This window comes from Anolis carolinensis, chromosome 3 (assembly GCF_035594765.1).
Source record: "Anolis carolinensis isolate JA03-04 chromosome 3, rAnoCar3.1.pri, whole genome shotgun sequence".
Taxonomy (NCBI): Eukaryota; Metazoa; Chordata; class Lepidosauria; order Squamata; family Dactyloidae; genus Anolis; species Anolis carolinensis.
In genome coordinates this window covers 57335940-57358103 of record NC_085843.1, presented here as the reverse complement: position 1 = coordinate 57358103, position 22164 = coordinate 57335940, and the positions used below count along the sequence as shown (strand labels likewise).

General features: G+C 37.9%; 1 protein-coding gene across 3 annotated transcripts in view; it reads left to right on the top strand.

Moving 5' to 3' along the window:
* Positions 1–22164, top strand: part of cadm2 (cell adhesion molecule 2) — a 644325-nt gene that overhangs the window by 612246 nt on the left and 9915 nt on the right. For all 3 annotated transcript variants that reach the window (XM_008107677.3, XM_008107676.3, XM_016992521.2), the window contains one exon: positions 20077–20202. In XM_008107677.3, coding sequence (XP_008105884.1) covers positions 20077–20202 — 126 coding nt within the window. The remainder of the gene's footprint in view (positions 1–20076; positions 20203–22164) is intronic.

Below are 22164 nucleotides of genomic sequence, written 5' to 3'. Positions count from 1 at the left end.
ATTATTTTTGTTTTAAATTCTCTGGAAAGCCCTAGGTCATTGTGTGTTTTAGCTTTTTTATTTTCTCCATATATCTATTATCTATTCACCCAAATTCCTCTTTGATAATTTTTGCTTTCCCTCATTTCATGCATGTGGCCCTTTTAAATCTTAAGTCCATCTTGGTTTTGTTAGACATTTCCTATTTTTCTTCCTAGTTGGAACTATTTGACATTGTGCTCTCAGTATCTTACCTTTAAAAAACTCCCATCCATCCACACACCCTTTGCATTTAGCGTTCCTAAGCACAGAATCACACCAAGTGTTTCCCCAAATTTACTGAAATTCCCCAAATTTACTTAAAATCTAGAATGTATCTCTGACTATGTGTTGCTTCCCTTTTCTGCTGTATAAAAAGACCCAGGAGAACATCGTCACTTCCATTTAAGGATGTCGCCACTTCAATCTTATTAATCAGGTCATCACTGTTGGATCAAAGTAGGTCTAAAATAGTTTGCCCCTTTGTCTCCTCTTCCACTGTCTGGTCTATGGAACAGTCTGCAAGGCAAGTGAGGAATTTATTGAACCTGATATTTTTTGACAGAGTTTGACTTCCAGCAAATATCAGAATTGTTGAAATCTCTCATTATTACTGCATCTCTCCTTCATGAATGTATGTTTCTCTGTTTTCGGAAGACAACCAAACAAGTCTTCAGTCTAGCTTGGATCTATATTTTCTCTCATCCAATGGTTGTTTCTTTCACCCAATTGACTACCAGGATTTATGTTATTAATCTCTTCACAGGTGCAAACACCACTGGTTCATAATGCTGCTACTCATCCTTCCCAGTTTGGTTTATTTCTCTGATATAGATTACTACTTTCCAGTCATAATACTTCCTCTACCGAGGAAGAAGCTTAAATTTACATATGCGGCTGAATTAAAGGAGAACTGGTACAAGTTATTTTATAAGTGGAAAGACGCCGGAAAGAATTGAGAAATTCAATAAGGGGAAAGGCGATGGGAAATGTTAGAAATGTGGGAAGCATAAGGGTGATTTTATACATATGTGGTGTAAGAAGATTAAAAAATATTGGCAAGGAATCCACAAAGAAGTGGTGGAAATATTAAAAATGAAGTTTGAAATAAAACCTGAATATTTTTTGTTAGGGATAACGGACTTCCAGATGGACTCTAATATGGACAGACTTTTTACATATATGGTAACGGCAGCTAGGATATGCCTAGCAAAAGTCTGGAAGATGCAAGAAATACCAACTACAGGAAAATGGATGTTGAAACTATTAGATATAAGGAACATGGACCTACTTACACAAGCAATCTCACAAAGCAATCCGCCTAGGAAAAAACGGACTGGACTTGTTTAAAAGCAATCATTGGCTCATAAGAATTAAATGGGCAGGTGTAGGGAAAATGCCCAAACTAAAGGAACTTATTTTCGTAATGCAGGAGATCTGGAAGGAGAGGGGGTGGGCACTGGTTTATACAGTCATATGCATATATATATCTGTATGTATATATGAATCTCTGTCTTTTTCTTCTTCTTTTTTTCCCCTATCTTCTTTTTTGTACAATCTTGTACGATTCTTCTCCACTTGATATATTTTTTTCTCTTTTTTTTGTTTTCATGAGTTTTTATATGTAACTGGTAAATCATAAATAAAATGTTTAAAAAATAATACTTCTCCCACCAGCTTTCATTCATGACAATTATATCATATTTTCTTTCCTATGTTAAGAGCTCAAATTCACCTTGTTTATTTCCCATTCTTCCTAGCTGGATAGGTAAGTTTTTTCTCTCTCTCATTGTTGTCCAATTTGGCCAATTCTCTTTATAAGTGGCTATTATATTTACCTCCAGCACTTGATGAACATCTACCCTCAAGAATACTGTTTTCCTCTGACATAGCTCAGTTTGAAGCCCTCCTGATAAGATCTGTGAGATTCTTTAAAAACATTTCTTCCATCTGATATGAGAATGTAGTCCATTACTTGCCAGAAGTCTACCTGAGAAGCTAAATTGTTCCTGGTAGCACCATCTGTGGTTATTTACTTCCATTAGTCTTCTCTCCTTTCCTGGATCTATCCTTCAACTGGAAAAATAGACAAAATGCCAACCTGTACATCAAAGTCTTTCTGCTTCCTTCATAGAACCTTGTAATACCTTCTGATATCCTGAATGTCTTGCAGTGCCATTGTTTCTCATATGGAGCACAAAGGAAGGGTAGCAGTCAATGTCTTTGATGAGTCTTATCATTATCTCTGTTATTGACAGTGTTGCATTTGTGTTTTTTAAAGATTGTTATCACTGGTAATGGAGAACGCTTTAAATCAGTTATGTAGCTCAAAACTAATAGAACCCACAGTAAAAGATAGGTAGTTTGTATTAGATCTTTATGAGCTGGATATTTTCTGGAACATTCGTACTTGTTGTCTAACATTGATCTTATATTTATATGGTCTATAGAACTTTATATTTTGTTAGCATCAAGTTCAGGATAAAATAGGCAATTTGAAACTGACATCAGGTGATTCTCGTTTGGACTTTTCTTGAGCTAGAATTCTAGAACTCTACTAAATCCCTATTGCTTCAAACCACATTCTGTAGTCTACTTTGCAAAGTGCACTGATCTACATCCTCATCATCCCTGCTAATCAGCAGACTACACACTTAAATTATGCTCTTCCAGCAACTCCTATAGCCCACCAGAAACCAGCTGTCAAATAATGCCACTTGCTTATGCTGAACTTGTAGCACTGAGTCTCCTCTGTAGATTGTCTTTTGCAATCTCAAATTCTATATTATTATTATTATTATTATTATTATTATTATTATTATTATTATTATTATTAAATACACAAGATTAGTACACAGCAAAAAAGATAATTATGGTAGCTGTTGTATTGGATCACATGTGACTGTGTGATGTATCAGCAAATACTGTGTGCAAATCCAAGTAGGACAGCCTTTTGCAGCTGACAGATGGTTATTATGTTAGTGCCAATTGTTTTTAAGTGCTGGCCAAGGTCTTTAGGCACTGCACCCAGAGTTCCGATGATGATGATGATGATGATGATGATGATGATGATGATGATGATGATGTATTTATTTATACCACACTTTTTCTCTTCAAAAGTAGATTCAAAGCAGCTAGCATCAAAAGCATTACAAAACAATTTAAAATATACAAATATTAAAACATGATTAAACATCATTAGTATTAAAACAATTCAGATTAAATCAATTTTCCCTTTTCTCTCTCTTTTATTTCCATTCTAAGCATGTCCAGTCCACATTTACTCTATGCTCCTTTGTTCTCTATTTTCATCTTCCTCAATTACAGTTCATATTTCCCCAGGGCTTCTTTCTTCCCCACCTCTGGTATCAGATGAACCACCTCCAATCTTCTATTTATCTTCTAAAACTGGAATTAATTCTTGCATGATTCTCAATGCTATTTGACTTAGGTCTTTTTGGTCAGGGAACACTCAGTTGCCTAGAAGGCATTTAATAATTTATCATATCACTGATAACTACTTTAACACATAATATTGTGATGTTAAAAGAGTCCCCTGCTAGGGATATAAATATTTATTTCATTCTTGCACACTAGAAAATGTTTTCTCCTAGCTGGATTGCAAAAGTTTTGTATTTTTATTATTCGGTTTTTCCGCCTTTCAGAAGTGTTGTGAAACAACCACTTGTGCCAAAAATGTGTTTTCTTTATAAATTGGTTTTAGAGGGCACAGGGGTCCTTTTTGTGTTTTGTTGTTGTGTTTTGTTGTTGGTGGGGAAAAGGAAGTGGGCCTTCTCAGTAGTGGCCCCCCGGCTCTGGAAGGCCCTCCCTACAGAGATCAGGCAGGCCCCCACTTTACCCACTTTCCATAAGGAATTTAAAACCTGGTGGTTTCGGCAAGTTTTAAATAAGATTAGTTTCATTAGTCAAATCAGACTCTACTCTGATACACTGCCCACATCTTAGCCCTAAGACGTGTTGTATAGTTACCTATCCCTAAAAATGGACCGTGTCAACCTTGCCTTGAGTAATTATTCCCGCCCCCTCGATTGAAGGTTCTGACAGTGATTGCTTATTTTAACTGAATTGTCTTTGTCTTGTTTTAACTATGTGTTTATTTTGCTGTGTTAAGTTATTGTATGTTGTTTAGCACTAATGTTGGAAACCGCCCTGAGTCCCTTCGGGGAGATAGAGAGGTATATAAATAAATTATTATTATTATTATTATCATGTTGTTGTTGTTGTTGTTGTTGTTGTTGTTTTTAAGTTCCAAAATATGGAAAATCTCACTGTAGTTGAGCACTGGTTTTTGGTAAAGTATATGTATTGAGACGCCCTTTCCCACTGGGGAAATGTGTAAATATTCTCTACATTTATATCCCATTGACCTCAGATCACTGGACACTGTACCATACTAAACTGTTTGGAATCATGGATCAGTTTCAATCCCAACCTTTTGTATTATCTTGCTTCATGATTAAGCCAGTAATATCACCAAGCCTACTATGCTTCCTTCCCAATGATCAAACTTGCTAGTTGTGAAAAAGGAAATAAAATAAGGGATACATTAGGGTGCAGAGTAATGAGAATGCTATGACATATAAAAAGTTGAGACTGCAGTGGTATAATCCACGAAGAAAAAGGTGCAACTGAGAGATGGGGTACAAGAAGGCAAGAGAAAGGAGTACCTCTAGAGGAATGTTATGTTTAAAGAGAAAGAAGGATGAGGGTGCATTAAGCTAAACTCTCCAGATGTTTTTAATTTGGAAATCTGATAAACACGAATTGGCATTCCGCAGTAGTTACTGCAGGCTTCTATCAGTGTATGGAGAGGAATGCTCAGAGAGAAAATCCAACATCTGGAGGGTCACACTTTCCCCATCCCAATGCATACTTTCAAGAACAATGATTAATTACACAAAGCCTTTGGTAAGTGTACACAAGGCCCCAGAGTTAGTAATAGTACACTAACAGCAAAGCTAGACTTTCTGTAATTTGTTGCCCGAATAGGATTTTTTCCCTGTTTGATAGGTACATGCAGATTAGCATTTTCTTGTTACAGCTGTGCCTTGAAAGGACATGGTGTTTGGGAGCTCCATAAAACCTATGGTAATTTATTGGGATGTTTTCAAGCAAGTAAATAAAGAAGAAAAGCAGATGTTATTGCAAAGGACAGCTGTGTTATGGGTGGGAAGGTCTTTAAAATTCTAGTATATAATGTGATATTCATTTAAAGTAAGTTTAATAAATCTATATTTAAGGGTTTCTGTCTTATTTGTCACAAATAAGTCTTCCATAGCAGTATATAAATGAAAACTTTTAATGGCTTTTGAATGTACTTCTTTCCTAACAGTGTGCCATAAAATTCTAGCAGTTTGGAAAATTTGTCATCCGGCTATAAATTTTTGCCATGGAATCTATTTTTAATCTAAACGTATGGCTATGCAGCATGTTAATAAGTCTTTGCTTAAGGAATTTAAAGCTAATTCTAAATCTGAAGAACCTTCATATTCTGGCGGCAGCTGAGGGAAGCTGAGTAAGTCTCCCAGCTCTCTGCGACTGGTGTGGGTCGGTGAAGGCTCACCCACTCAAATGCCTGCTAGGGAGAGCAAGGAAGTTTAGATCAGCTGGCAGCAACCAGGAAAGCCTCCCAGCTGTCACACCTTTACCTACTTGCTACGTGTGTTGCCCCAAGGAGCACGTGTATTGGCAGGGGTGTAACTATTATGTGGGGAATATTTAAAAAACACAAACCAGGACCCCAAAAGGGTGTGTGTGACTATTTTGCGATAGCAACTATTACACAATAAAGTACGAGTATGCTATATATACTCAACGTGTGATTTCATAGAACTCATGGTGCATACTTATATGTAAGTTAGATAAAAGGAGTACCTGCTAAATGGTAATTCAACACCAAGTAAAATCCCACTGATTCCATGGTTCTCCTCTCGACAGGACATAGTCTTGTAACCTCTTCAAGCTTCTGTCACTTTTTAAAAGAGAGACAAAAGTTTTTCCTCACAGTTCATATCTTCAGAATTTTATCTTTTTTTCTATCTAAATCCTTCATTGGTATCAATCATCTGCTTACTCAACTATGAATCATAAAGATGTCAAAATTTAAGTCTCCAGGGCCAGATGAACTGTACCCAAAAGCACTAAAGAAGCCTGCAGACATTCATTCAGAATATATGTCAGTAATCTTTGAGAATTCTTGGAGGAGAGCTTCTATCAGAGGAAAATATTGTTTCCATCTCCAAAAAGGACAAAAAAGAGGATATGAGCAACTTTCAACCATTCAGCTTGACATCAATATCTGGTAGGACAGATTATTAAACAATCAGTTTAAAGGAATGCTGTGATTACTAAATCCAACCTAGGATTTTCAAAATCAGTCTTGCCAGGATAATCTTACCCTTCCTTCATTCATTATCATTCATATATATATATATATATATATATATATATATATATATATATCACATTAATTAACTTGAAGATATAGAAGACATCTAACAATACCACAAAGCATGGCAAGACATATAAAAGAAATAAACAAAATAGTACTATCTGACACAAACCCAATCTCCCCCACTACTAAGCAAATCTATCTATACTCACTCTCAACCCACCTAGGTATATATCCTCCACTTTAAAAGTTGGCTTCACATTTGTCTGGAAAACAGCATATAATTCTGTCCTTTAATTATTCCTTTCATATCTTAAATTCTTAGATAAAAATAATTCTTAACTTCTACACTTTCTAGTCTTGTGCAAACTTCATTAGGGTTTTCCTACGATAGTTGAGTTAACTTGTCCATCTCTGCAGTGTCTACTAATTTGCTAGTCCATTCCTCCTCAGATGGGTTCTTCAGTATTTTCTCATATTTAGAAGACAGTGCTTGTGCTGTTATCACCATGTGCCAGGCTAGTCTACAATTCTATTTTTCTCTGTGTTTGTAAAAGTAAAAACATCCAATAAGAATACCACCCTTTGACAGGAGGTACACATTTGGTACAAGAAGGAAAATGGTGTGAATTAGGGAAAGAAAATGTTTGAAAATGTTCAAAAATGTTTGAAAACAGATTTTATAGCAGTCAGCAATTGCTGACAAAGAGAATTTAGATAGGCGAAATTTTTTGCAGATCAGTACTTTCACCCCTCCCCCCCCCAAAAAACAACAACTTTCTAACAGTATTAAATTCAGATTAGATCCTCCCACAGGCCCCAGGCTTTGAGATCTTCAAGGAATAATCTCATTTTGATTCCACTTCTCCCAGGGCTTCTCCCTGGTGCTTGTTTCCAAGTGGAAGAATTACCACTCAAGAGAGACTAGGCTAGGCTCCTACATCTTGTCTTTCTGGCATGCAAAAATATTTGTGCACTATTTACTGTTAAAAACTTTAAAAAAATTGTTTTAATTACTTTCAAAATTGATCAGTGGCTCAATTTATCTATTCTCTATTTTACATGTACTTGTTTTGTTCATTTTAAGTTTGATTAATTGCAGTAGATATGTGTAAATTCAGATCTTGAAAATCTCATCACATCTCTGAATATTCTGTTGTTTTTGATTTAAAACATTTTTTTGAAAAAATAAAGCCAAATAACTGTTGTGTCAGGTTCTACTTGAGGTAAACAAATTTGAGATTCTGTTTCACAAGGAGGGCTTAAGGATATAATATGATTTCATGAAATCAAATTCTGAGAAAATAGACAAAATTCACATTTTTAAAATACATGTTTTAGCCTGACATGGCTCCTTCACACCAAACAAACTCTAGTATAGCATACATGAATAAATCACAGTACTTTTTTCATCATCAGCATAAACCACCTCTTATTTTAGATAATGTGTTTACACTTTTTAAGCATATATGTAAACCAGGGCTTATTAAACTTTTCCCACTGTGACCCTTGCCCACCCAATAAATCTTTATGCAACCCTTAATATATAGGTATATAAAATAGGTATAAAAATCAAACATTTGCTGATAATAAAATTAGCATTTTCAAGCCAGGCTGATTTTCCTTTTTATGAAGTACAGCTGAAGCATTTTCTTATAAATCAAATGTAAACACTGTTTGTAGTTGCTAACAAATTCATGTAAATATCTAAAACAGGCACTAGCTTTAGTGTTCCCAAAATTTTTCACAGTGCCAACATTGACCGAAGGGGAATCTGTTAGAGATTGGGACCCACCATTTAAGAAACAATGGTGAAAAACATCTCAAGAAGCTTTTAATACACAATATGCATAAGGAACATAAACAAATATGTGTGTCTGTTTCCTCCTCTTTCTATGTCTAAATCACAATCATATATCAAAATCAATTTTAATAAGAGAGCATCTTCAAATGTATAAAAAACAGACAGAAAGTGTTTTCCAAGTATGCTTGAAAAATAATGTAATGCTTTTTGTTCTTTTATTGCAACAGAAGGCTCAGTTACTCTGACCACTTAAGTCAATTTCAGACCAACATAGAAGAAAGTGGTTTCAGTGTGTAGATTATTAGACTGGTAATACTGGAACCAGCTTGAGGCCTGGATGGTAATTACAAACAATATGGATGGTGGCCTCTAACTAATTCTAGGATTCACAGCATCTGTTGCTTGATAGCTTCACAAATAACACTTTTTTAAATTCCTTCCACTGGAATGTAGATGTGTGCACTAGCAGCAAGCTTTGGGAATTTACATTCTTCGGAGTTACTCTCACCATGCAAAGTGGTTTGCACTTGAGCACACTGATGTGTATTACAGGCTCTCTTGCAGTTTATCCTTGGACTTTGCTCATCTCAATTAAAAAAGACTTAAAACACGCTAAAGCACACTTTCACATTATGTGTTGTACATCTGCCACACTATGAAGCTGACTCTAAATTGCATTAAATGATCAGTGTAGATGTGCTCAGATTTTGTTTCATCTGATCTCCCTCCTCGCTGAGTTTCTTCTCTGTTACAATATATAAACTCAATCATTAAAACCTTCAGAATATCCTTTGGGAAATGTTGCTGACCCATTCTTTTTCTCTCTTCCCAGGAAAACTTTAGAAACATTTATTAAGAAAGAGATTTATTTTTTTTTTTTGGTTTCTGAACCTGAAAGCTAAACTCACAAATATTCCCTTCCCCATTCTAACCCATAATCAGATAAATGTGTGCTACATTGGCATGAATGTCATTTTTAAAAACTATTTGCATATGCACATGAATGCATAAGGAAGATTGAAAAGAATTGTTCTTTCCAATGTAGATGCTGATTGCCAACAGTCAGAGGGGGAGGGAATACTCTCTCATTGCTCTGGAAACAGAGCTGCATTCTTCCCCCCTCAATCCTCCCACACACAATTGACTTTTTTTTTTTACTCTTTTTGAGATCTACTTGAAAAATAACCAGCATTGGTATATGTTTGTATGCCATCCTGCACTTTTCCTTATTACATGACCCCAGTGGATACACATTTTACACAGATGAGATGGGTTTAAGAAATGAGTTGGGTGAAAGAAGAACCTATCCTTGATTATTCTTGGCAGTTCCTGAAGCATTTAGCTAGAAATTGTAATTATAGAAGATAATAGATAACTGAAAGTAAATTCAGTACAGTAATTCACTCCAGGGATTACACATCTTTTGGCAAACAGCAAAATAGCATACAGCTCTGCACATATTCTATAGGTCTTAATTTTTTAATATCAGGGAGAGCTTCTTGGTTGCTGTATTTTAAATAAAGGTCATTAAAGATCCCTGATCTGAAATGCTTGGGACTAAAAGTGATTGAGATTTTGTTCTTTGTGAGGGATATTAGAAAACTGGAACTGCAGGCATATAGGATTGGATCATGCATACTTCGTTGGTTGCCCTTACTAATTTCAGGCATACCTGCATTAACTAAGCATCTGGAAATGAAGGCTCTTTTACAAAGCCTTTTAAGCACACATGGCTAGACATGGGCTCCTTTCCACTGTTCCCACTCAGAGGATGAGAAAAGCTTCTCAACCTGTCATCCAGTAGACTTGAAAACTGTAGTGATGCTCCCTCTCCATAGCAATGAATTAGACAGATTAACCTTTTAGGTTACTAACAAAGGTTTATTAGAAATAAAACATACTTTTTCACAGTGTAGAGCAGACTAATTCTGCCTGTGAACAGACATATGTGGAGTCAGGAAGCAAATAGAAGAGATTTGTAAAGCCTTCTCTTAAACTCACTAAACTAGACTGGATCCACATCAGCAAAAGCTACCTGTTTATTTTTTTTTTTGGGGGGGGGGGGAGTTTGCTTGGAGGGTGGGACAGGTTGGGGGGCAGTTGTTTAGGTCCAGCAAGCATAGGCTCACAATTTTTTTGACATTTATTTTCAAAGGTATGAGAATCTGTGCTCACTGTGGGGGTGTTTGTTGTGTTTTTTCACTATTTTCTTTTTTAAATCTTTCACTGGGTCGTAACAGTTGTAAAAGGATTGGATGTGGTGTTGATAGGAAATTCTGTGACTTTTAATTATACTGTCTCCCCAGAAATTACTGCAAGATTTTAGAACAATAAATGACTGTCATTAACAAATCCTGGATCTCTCCATTACTTTAAAAAACACATTATTTGTTACTGTTTGCTTTAGTGTACATGCAGTCCCCTGACTGGGCACTGAGAGTCTCTCACTGTGGTGGGAGGGAGTGTAAGAGGCTTGGATAGGGATGATTCTTGGTATAGAATATGGGGGTGGAAAGTGTGGAACAGGGTGCCTGCAGCTGTTAAAAGGGTGGGAGTTGCAAAGTGAATATGATTTTAGGTTTGGACCAGCAGGCTGCACATAAAGGAGGAGGGTGGATAAAATGGGTCTGTCTTCTATTTAAATAAAAATGTTAAAATCCACATCCTTCTAGTAGCTAGAGAAAGTCAGTTGGTTTAAGCTACTGTATTTAAAGCTCCTGAGCTCACTCATTCATTCATTCGATAAGAGAGGCAAAGGAAATTGGATGGGAGAACCAGACAATGCAAGTTCAGGGGTAGTGATAAGATTGACAGAAAAACAAGGAAGTCTACTGGTTGATAGACTAAGCATATTGAGAAGAAAATTTAAATGCTGGTTGCTATGTGACCAAAAAATAATCCAATGAAGTGAACACGTGGATATGGTAGGACACACTCTTTTGTTCTAGTGTTACTTCTGGGGCGGGGGGAGAACATGTGTCTATCAATACACATTAAGTTCCAATTACAAGAGGTGCATGTAATGCTAACTGGGATCAAACCAAGGCGAGATATTGGCCCCTGGAACTGAATTATTTTGCAGTTGTACACACAGCCCTATTTTGTCACGTTTTCAGTAACTCAGCCTGATTCTTTCAACATCACACTAAAAGAACTGTGTTCTTTAAAGTTGGTACAGAAAAATACTACACGAGAAAAGAAAAAATTTTGGGCGAGCATACATGTATTTTGGAGAAAACCTTCAAGTAGTCTCTAGAAGATTCTAAGTCATGTTGTTTATTTACTGTTTGTACTCATTAATAAGTCAAAACATTTTTGATGAAAAATCATCCCTAAATACTTGGTTGACACAGGCCTATGTTGGTAGTAAAAGGTAAAGGTTTCCCCTGACGTTAAGTCCAGTCATGTCTGACTCTGGGGGTTGGTGCTCATCTCCATTTCTAAGCTGAAGAGCCAGCGTTGTCCATAGACACCTCCAAGGTCATGTGGCTGACATGACTGCATGGAGTGCCATTACCTTCCCGCCGGAGTGGTACCTATTGATCTACTCACATTGGCATGTTTTTGAACTGCTAGGTTGGCAAAAACTGGAGCTCACACCGCTCCCAGGGTTTGAACCTGGGACCTTTCGGTCTGCAAGTTCAGCAGCTCAGTGCTTTAACCCGCTTCGCCACCAGGGCTCCTATGTTGGTGCCCCAATCTCTCTGCAGAGAAGCTTGTCCAAAAAGGTCCTTATTAAAAATGGACACCACCCCATCTCAGTTGCCCAGAAGGAGTCTCCCTCATTGCTGATTAACTCCAGACAAAGAAAAGAGGGTTAGAGGCGGGGAAGGCTGCCTTTCTTTCTCCAGTTTGGAATGAGGAGAGTAGTGAGGTTGGAGCATATCTTGCCTCTTGTGCTGGGTCCCTAATAAAGGCAGGATACTTTCCTTGTTCTTCATTCTCCTTTATTTCCCTTTTTAGGCTGCATTCTTATTCTTTTATTTCTATATTTGTATAGTGGTAGACATTTTATAATCAGCAGTGCAATTCATACCCATCCCTAATTGTAACCCAAACAGACAAATGTTCTCCTACTCTTTGGCTCTTCCTAAGTATGCTCACTCCATGCATTTTAGAAGGAGATGAAAAGATCTACTCCCCTGTTTAAGGAGCTCCACTGGCTGCCGTTCACTTTCCGGTCCCAATTCAAGGTGCAGACCATCATTTATAAAGCCCTAAACGGTTTGGGACCCACCTACCTTCGTGACCATATCTCCTACCATAAACCTGCCCGATCTCTTCGATCATCAGGGGAGGCCCTCCTGTCGCCACTGCCTGTATCCCAGACCCGCCTGGTGGGAACAAGGGAGAGGGCCTTTTCTGCTGTGGCCCCCCATTTATGGAACTCACTGCCCATCGAAATTAGGCAAGCCCCCACTCTTTTAGCCTTCAGGAAAGATTTAAAAACCTGGCTTTTCCGATGTGCTTTCGGAGAGTAACTATTACACACTTCTTTTGTTACTCCCCCATCATCTACCCTCTAGATTGTTTTTATCTTATGTCCCTGGTCTCCGTGATTATATTCTTATCCTTTTCTCACCCCAAGTTTTAATTAAGTGTCTCATGCGGCCCGCCCTGTTATATATATATATATATATATATATATATATATATATATATATATAGATATAGATTTTGTGTTGCAGTGTATATGATTATTTATTGTATTGTTTAATTGTATTGTGATATGTTGTTTTATATTTTGCTATATTGTACTGTTCTGGGCATGGCCCCATGTAAGCCGCCCCGAGTCCCCGTTGGGGAGATGGTGGCGGGGTATAAATAAAGTTTTATTATTATTATTATTATAAAAGATGTGCCAAATTGCTCAGTTTCTTGTACAAAATTTCCTGTTAGAAATTACAGAAACAAGTCTGTATTTATGGGACAAATAGGGATTTCTGGTACCTTGCTCATGTTTTGGGTTTTGATAATATCTAATGTGTCCAAGGATGGAGACACTTATGGGCCTTCTCAGTGGCTGTGTGTGTGCACTCATCTGAAAGAGAAAGTACAATATTATTTGTTTTGCCTTATCACTATAATTCAATTCTCATGATTCAGACATTTTTATGTGTTTGGTTGATGATTACAAAATTGATATCTTGTCCTGTATCATGGGATACCAAGACAATATGCAAGTAAAATGAATTTAAATGGTTCACAATTTAATATTTTAAACAAAATAACCTAAGCAGACTAGAAGCATATTTATACAATGTAGCAAGTTAAAGCAAGATTAAAAAGCCTAAAACAGTTTAAAATCATGTATATTCTGAAATAACTTCTGCCTTGCAGAAGTCTTCAACCCCACTTGCACACTTCATGTCATGTTACAACTTGGAGCTGCAATGATGCCTTTTCACAAACATCAAGAGAGATTTGATACAGACTCTAGAAACAACTTTCTTATTGACATTTTACCACAAGTGCCAAATTTCTAGAGCATTGTGCCTTGAGTTGTTTCCTCTCAGAAACAGTTTGTGGCACAATCCTTCAGGGTTACCATTAGTCTCTTTGTTCCCTCTTGGATTAGTGCACTCCTTCCCTGATCACTGAATTTTGGGGTTGAGCCTTCTATTGGCAAAACTGTAGTTGAGCAATTGTGTTTTCCATTTTGTAACAATGCATTTAACAGTTCCCCATCAGACATTTATTACTGGGGGAGGACAACTCTGCTGAGTGGTTTTTGGTGTTAAAATGTTACTAACAAATTGGTTAATTCCTTAGTCCTATTGATGATTTTTGTTTAGAGTCAGACCTTTCAGAAATAAGTGTGTTTAATCTGAGATGTGGCACTGAAATGGTGCTCTGATGGAAATGTTCAGATATTTCTGTCACTTCCGGAGGCTGTATGTTGCCACAGAGTTTATAAAGTGTGTGACAGGGAAAATGGCAAATACTTTATCACTAACAACTATTATGTTTTTAACATAACTTTTGCCCCACAATAAATAAATACCGGTTGTTACTATATTCACTATCCTTGTGTGCACAGAGATTATGAAGCCTGATAAGTTCCATTTCAAGTTCAAAACAAAATGGGGGAAATCAAAGGGCCTGAATATTTCTTTAAGGCAATGTACCTTGAACATCCACTGGTGTGAGAAATATTATTTATAAGTATGATCTAGCTTTATATGTTTTGTTAAAATTTAGTTTGTTCAGCTTGCAATCCTATACAAAATTATTTTGGAATAATCCTTGTTGAAAACAATAAGACTTAAAATGGACTGCACTGCAGAATTGTGATTATTAGAGTTCCTTTTTATAAACTTCATTATACTGATTGAGTGTTTAACAACTGTTCAGAATCAGTCTTGCAATATAAAATCATTTAAAGTATATATTTATTTTAGTCTGGCTTAGTCACCAGGCCGTGCTCGGTTTAGGAATTTTATAGTGCTGTGTATAGTGCTCATTGTTTTGATTTTGTATTTTATTAATGGTCCCACTAGAAAATGTGTAAGGACATAGGTAAGCTACGATTCCCTTCATCATCTGTCATTGCCCCCAACCCCCATCAGTACATAAAGTTGGACATATTGGGAATCTATGCCAAGTTTAGTCCAGATTCATCATCAGTTGGGTTCACAATGCTCTTTGCATAAGGGTGAACTATAACTGCCAACATTCAAGGTCAGTTCCCTCCAAACCCCACCAGTAATCTAAGTTGGTCATATTGAGTATAGGTCTCAAGTTTGGTCCAGAGCTATCATTGGTTGGGTTCACAGTGTTTTCTTGATGTGGGTGAACTATAACTCCCAATATACAAGATAAATTTCCTCCAAACCCCTCCAGTATTTTCTGCTGGTCATGGAGGGGGGCGTGTCTATGTGATGATTTTGGTCCAGACCCATTGTTGGCGGGAGTCAAGGAGCTCTGTAGATATGGGAGCAGTCTTGGAAATTGCATCCCCACAAACATAGATACATACAAACATACATAAAAACTTATTTTCACTTTTATTTTATAAATAGATGTGGAAAATAAAGTTGATTTCACATGAAAAAGGAATGGAATATGCATGACAAAAGGAAGTAAGAATCAAGATAGAGACTGTCAAATCGCTATTATTTATTTATTTATAACATTTATATCCCACCCTTCTCACCCCGAAGAGGACTCAGGGCAGTTTACAAGTATATATACATACAATATATTATATTATACGACTATATTGCAATATTATTAGTAATATTGCATGTAATATAAATATACAATTATAATAGTGAATTTTAATTATTATTACATTGTATTACATCATAATATTATTATTAATATTACATGTATATACAATATATTATTATTATTATTATTATTATTATTATTATTATTATTATTTATTAACAATTTATTTATATCCCACCACCATATCCTGGAGGCACTCGGGGAGGCTCACAGAACACTCAAGGTGTGACATACAAAATACAAGTGCAGAACAAAACATGGACAATAAACAGTCAAACACAACATCATAAATTCACAGTACCCCTTGGTTAAAAAACCCCCCCAATAAAATACAGCAGTTGCTGTAGATAAAATAGCAGTATTTGATCTTAGAATTGTAAAGTGCAAAAAAAAAGCAGCTAAAGGTTTTCATATGTATTATTAGAGAGTCTAAACATGATTGAAGACTTGTCGGAAAAACCAGGTCTTTAATTGTGTGCAAAAGTTTTGGAGGGTGGGGGATCTCTCTCTTACTTGGTGAGCTGCTGTGAAGTCACTGGCATCAGGACCAAGTTTCATCGTCTACCTTGGAGATGCCCAGCCATGGTCTATAGCTGCATTTTGAATACCACACCTCAATAGTTTCAGAAAATCTGTTTTTAAAAAAATTCAAAAGTTTTTCTCCTTATCACAAACCTGCCTGCCAATTTGTATTACCACTGGGTTTTTTTCATACAAAACAGAGCCATTTCCAACTATTGGTGAAATAATCTCCTGAAAGGGAAATGTCCATAGTGATTACATGTGAATTAAATTAAGAGATTCACATGTGCTCTTATGTTAATAAGAACACATAAATCTTCATAGAAAGGCTGTTTGTTTGTAGCTGCACAATTTTTAAGGTTTTTAAAAATACTAACGTTTTATTACTTTACTGCATTCATTTGTTATTGATTCACAGAGTTTGAAAAGATCACGAGGGACATCCAGACAATCAATCAATCGATTGATTGATTGATTGATATACTGGATTGTGAATGTTTAATAATAAAACTTTATTTATACCCCGCCACCATCTCCCCAACGGGGACTCGGGGCGGCTTACATGGGGCCATGCCCAGATACCATACAATATAACAGAATAAAACAACATATCATAACACAATATAACAGTGCAAAAATAATCAAATACATTACAGCACAAATCAGGGAAAACAAAATAAAACAACATATCAAAACACAATATAACAGTGCAAAAATAATCAAATACATTACAGCACAAATCAGAGAAAACAGTAAAAAAACAGGGCGGTCCACATGAACACTTAATTAAAAACTCGGGAGAGAGAGGCATACGAATAAAGGGAACAGGAATATAAAATGGTGGAGCAGTCTAAAGGAAAAAATCCAAGGGGAAGAACCAAAGAGGTATATAACATTTACTCCCCAAAGGCACATCGGAAAAGCCATGTTTTTAAATCTTTCTTAAAGGCTAACAAGGTGGGGGCTTGCCTGATCTCAATGGGTAGCGAATTCCACAGTCGGGGGGCCACAGCAGAAAAGGCCCTCTCCCTCGTTCCCACAAGACAGGCCTGGGATAAAGGCAGTGGCGAAAGAAGGGCCTCCCCGGATGAACGTAGGGATCGGGCAGGTTTATGATAGGAGATACGGTCACTAAGGTAGGTGGGTCTCAAACCATTTAGGGCTTTATAGATGATGGTCTGCACCTTGAATTGGGACCGGAAAGTGAACGGCAGCCAGTGGAGCTCTTTGAACAGGGGAGTAGATCGTTCCCTGTAGCTCGCCCCAGTTATTAATCTGGCCGCCGAACGCTGAACCAGTCTAGTCTAGAGGTAACTAAGGCATGCACCACCATGGTCAAGTCAGACTTCACGAGGTATGATCGCAGTTGGCGCACAAGTTTGAGTTGTGCGAAAGCCCTCCTGGCCACCGCCGACACCTGAGCCTCAAGCGTCAACGCTGAGTCCAGGAGGACCCCCAAACTGCTGACCTGTGATTTCAGGGGGAGTGCAACCCCGTCCAGCACAGGTTGCCACCCAATACCCCGATCCGACGAGCGACTGACCAGGAGGGCCTCTGTCTTGTCAGGATTGATCCTCAGCTTGTTCCTCCTCATCCAGTCTGCCACAGCGGCCAGGCACTGGTTCAGAATCTGAAGGGCTTCCTTGGAGTTAGATGGAAATGAGTAGTGGATTTGCGTGTCATCTGCGTAGAGATGGCAACACCCTCCAAAACTCCGGATGACCTCTCCCAACGGTTTCATGTAGATGTTGAATAGCATGGGGGATAAAATAGACCCTTGCGGGACCCCACAGGTCAATGGCCAGGGATCCGAGCAGGTATCCCCCAGCTTCACCAACTGGGAATGACCCTCCAGGAAGGACCGGAGCCACTGCAGAACAGTGCCACCAAGCCCCATCCCGGAGAGCCTCCCCAGAAGGATACCATGGTCGATGGTATCGAAAGCCGCTGAAATGTCCAAGAGAACCAGCAGGGTCACACTCCCCCTGTCCAGCTCCCTGCGGAGGTCATCCACCAAGGCGACCAAAGCCGTCTCGGTACTGTACCCAGGCCTGAAGCCAGACTGCGAGCAGTCCAGAAAATCAGTGTCATCGAGGAACTCCTGGAGCTGCGTGGCAACCACCCACTCCAGAACCTTGCCCAAAAACGGGAGGTTGGAGATTGGTCTGTAGTTGTTACAAACAGATGGATCAAGCGAGGGCTTTTTTAGTAGTGGTTTTACTACCGCCTGCTTAAAGCAGGTTGGAACTGACCCCTGAACCAAAGAAGCATTTATTATGGTCACAAACCAATCCAACAACCCATCTTTGGCCAGCTTAACCAGCCAGGAGGGGCAAGGATCCAGAGCGCAGGTGGTCGCCCTCACAGACCCATTTCATTTATCAGAAACTCTATGTTAACTCTAAGGAAATACTGACGACACCAACTTCATTACAGTGGTATTTTGAGTGGCTGATTTCTTTTCCACTAAAGAGAACTAAAAGAGTTTAAATGGATGGGGGGATGGAGGTGTGTCAACCAGTCCTGGATGGGGTTACACTCCCCCTGAAAGACTGTGTCTGCAGCTTGGGAGTGCTCCTGAATTCGTCCCTCCAAATGTCAGCCCAGGTAGTTGCAATGGTCAGGAGTGCTTACTATCAGCTCCGGCTGACATGCCGGCTATGCCCCTTCCTGGATTTGGAGGACCTTAAGATGGTAGTATATGTGCTGGTAACCTCAAGGTTGGACTTCTGCAATGCACTTTACCTTTGTACCAAGTTTAGAAACTCCAGCTAGTTTAAAATATGGCAGCTAGATTGCTTATGGAAACATCCAGGAGTAAGCATATCACACCTATCCTAACGTCACTCCACTGGCTGCCAATTAGTTTCTGGGAAAAGTACAAGGTGTTTGATTTGACCTTTAAAGCCCTACATGGTTTGGGTCCAGGTTACCTAAAAGATCGCCTTCTCCCATACAATCTGTCCCACACAATGAGGTCCTCTGGAGGGCAGTTACTCAGCCTGCAGAAGCCAACTGGCAACCATCACCCAGAGGACCTTTTCACTGGAAATGGCAAGACTGTTGGTGGAGCTCCAACAGCTGTCAGAATGACCTATTTGTGGAGCTCCAATAGCTGTCGGAATTTAAAAACCATGTAAAAGCCTACACAGCCAGTCTTTAAGCATGAATTTTAAACTTGTGTCATGTGCTTTGATCTCTGTCCTGTGTGATTAATGTGTATTTTACAGTAATGCTTTGATCTGTATCTTTTATGGAACTGAATGTTAATATGTGTTTTTAGAATTTTTATAGTATTCATATGTTTATAACTGTGCTGTGACCTGCCTGGAGCTGTGGGGAGAGGCAGATAATAAATAAATAAATAAATAAATAAATAAATAAATAAATAAATAAATACAAGCCTGTGGTGTTTCTAATTTCAGAGCACAGAAGACAAAACAAAAGACCTAATGTATTATTGTGAACCATTTGAATTTACTCACTTCAGCATTAATCAGATAACTGCTTTCAGTTCGCAAACTAGCACTTGAGAATGAATGATGCTTTTTAAGAATGTGTTTGCATTTATCTTGCCAAATTCATGCAGACTCAGCCATCTGCAGAAGAACTTACTCAGTTACACTTTGTCTCTCACTATTTCTTTTTATTATTTCTAGTGCAAAAGAATAGGAATGACAAAAAGAGAATATATATAAGAGATCCCACTGAGAATCTGCCCTATAAATAATGTATTATGCAGACACTATTCTGCTGATTCTATCTGATCCCCAATTCTCAGTTCCTTATTTTTGCTTCTAAAAATAGCTGCAGCCAGATTTTTCAGTTGAAAAGTGAGGAAGACAAAACCACAAAACTTTCCCTTGTAATAACTTTTGCTAGAGATTCCCCCTTTTTTGTATACTATGACATCCTCAGGGATTAAACAGTCTGGGACTACAAGTAGTGCTGTATTTATGATAAGATAGTAGGGAATGGGCTCAGGGAATAACTTCTCTGCATATTTAAAAGATGCCTCTTTTTTAAAGCCAAACAATTGTTTTAACTTCTGAATAATGTATTGTATTATCTTTTTCCCTGCTCTTAGACCCCAATGGCTACCCTGGACCAACTGGAACAGATCATGCTGTTATAGGCGGGATTGTGGCTGTAGTTGTCTTCGTCACACTATGTTCTATTATTCTGCTTGGCCGATATTTGGCAAGACATAAAGGTAGGCTAGATTTGTTCGGAGTGCACTCTTGTTTTGTAGCAAATATTTCCTAATGATTAGTTTTGCTCGGAAACTCTCTTCTCTCTCTCTCTCTCTCTCTCTCTCTCTCTCTCTCTCTCTCTCTCTCTCTCTCTCACACACACACACACACACACACACACACACACACTTTTCTTGGTTCCTTGAAATTCACATGAGATAATGGAGCATTCTTTTTCTTTCCCTTGAGGTCCTATTTTTACTCAATTTTACAGTTGGATTAGCTGTGCCAAAATAATGTCTAGCAATTTCCCAAGGTCATACAGGGAGTCAGTGACTCAGACAGAAAAAAAGATAGGCCAGGATATTGAGCTATGCAGGAAAGTTGATTTTTTAAAAATAGCACATCTTATAAGAACATTTTATGTTAAATATACAACAGGGAAGTAAATGTTAATCTAAAACTGAAACATGTATTTTTAATACAAATGATGACCTGATAAAATATTGCTTGCATTATGTTATGACATTATAAACCAAGTGACAATTTCATGGTTTAGGCTTGCAACATAGCACAACAGTCTATATTCTCAGCAAAGGAATGCTGTCACAGATATGCCTTTGGACACACTGAACAAGCACAGTGAGCAGTGTAATTATTACAAAGTGGTTGTGAGACACAACAGCATGGCACTTTGCAAGATGGGCTGCCTCTGCAGAATGACAATGCAAGGAGAGTGATGGTATCAGCCTTGTGTGATGCCCCATTATGCTGTGAAAGATCCCTTTGTGCAACAGACCTCTTTGATGGTACTTCATTGTGCGTTGCGTATCATAGTGGAGTATTATGCCAGCAACGTAGATCTACCACCATAGAGTTACACTTCATCTAACTGTGCAGCATCTTGACCAACAAGGCATGACCTTGGCCACTGGTATTTTGAAGACCTGGTGGTTTCAAATTTTTACAGGATGTTTAGTGTGCCAGTGACAGGGGCCTACAAATTAATGGCTTAATTTGGTGGAGAAGTCTACTAACTTATATATACCATTCATTTCCATTACAATAGCCAATGTCTTATAAATTTATCAGTTGAGATATTTTTCCAGTGAAAGAGCTGAAGTTAATTAACCCAGGCTTTATGAAGGTTGAGGAATTTATGATAGTGAAGATGCTGCATTAGATGTGTAGCTATAATGCCCTAGCTACACTCTGCCCAGATCTGATCTCCTAAAATTCTTTTAAAAGACAAATAGACATACTATGCAGTGTCCAATCTTTTATCCCAGTAAACCATAACACAATGGACTAAATAGGGACCCAGGGTCATGTTGCAACTCATCATATTGCAACTGGGATTGGGCTGGATGCATCATTATTCAACATCGAACTCACCAATTCACCATCACAGCTCAGGTCCATCACTCAGTATAGCTGCCTAGCTTTAAAGCCTGGCATTTGCATTCATGGCAATCATAAATGTGATCACAAAAAATGTAGCCATCAACCACCTAACAGGATGCCAGTTTTTTTTTAATCTATATTATTCATTCCACAGTATTTGATACAAATTGATTCAAACACTTAAGACTGTTCTTTTTTTTACACACATGTATATATACACACACTTTATAAAAGGTCATCCATTAGACAACATTTGCATTACTTTCTGGTATGTGACAACATTTTAGTTTGGCAAGGAAGAAGCCTATTTTAGTTTGTTTCTAAGCCTCATAATGGAAGGCGGAAAGCTGCACAGCATCTATACCATTAAGAAATCTGCTCCTGTGCTTTATAATAAGCACCTACTAAAGTGTGTTCCCTGATTCCCCTGCTGTATGGAACAGCATGCTAGACAAAGCTCTTGGCCCTGGTTCATAATGGTTATTTGCTCAGCTAATTCATTATAAGTAATAAATAATATTTCTTTTTAATTTAACAAGATCCAAATCATTTGAGCAATCTAGTGCAAAATGTCATAC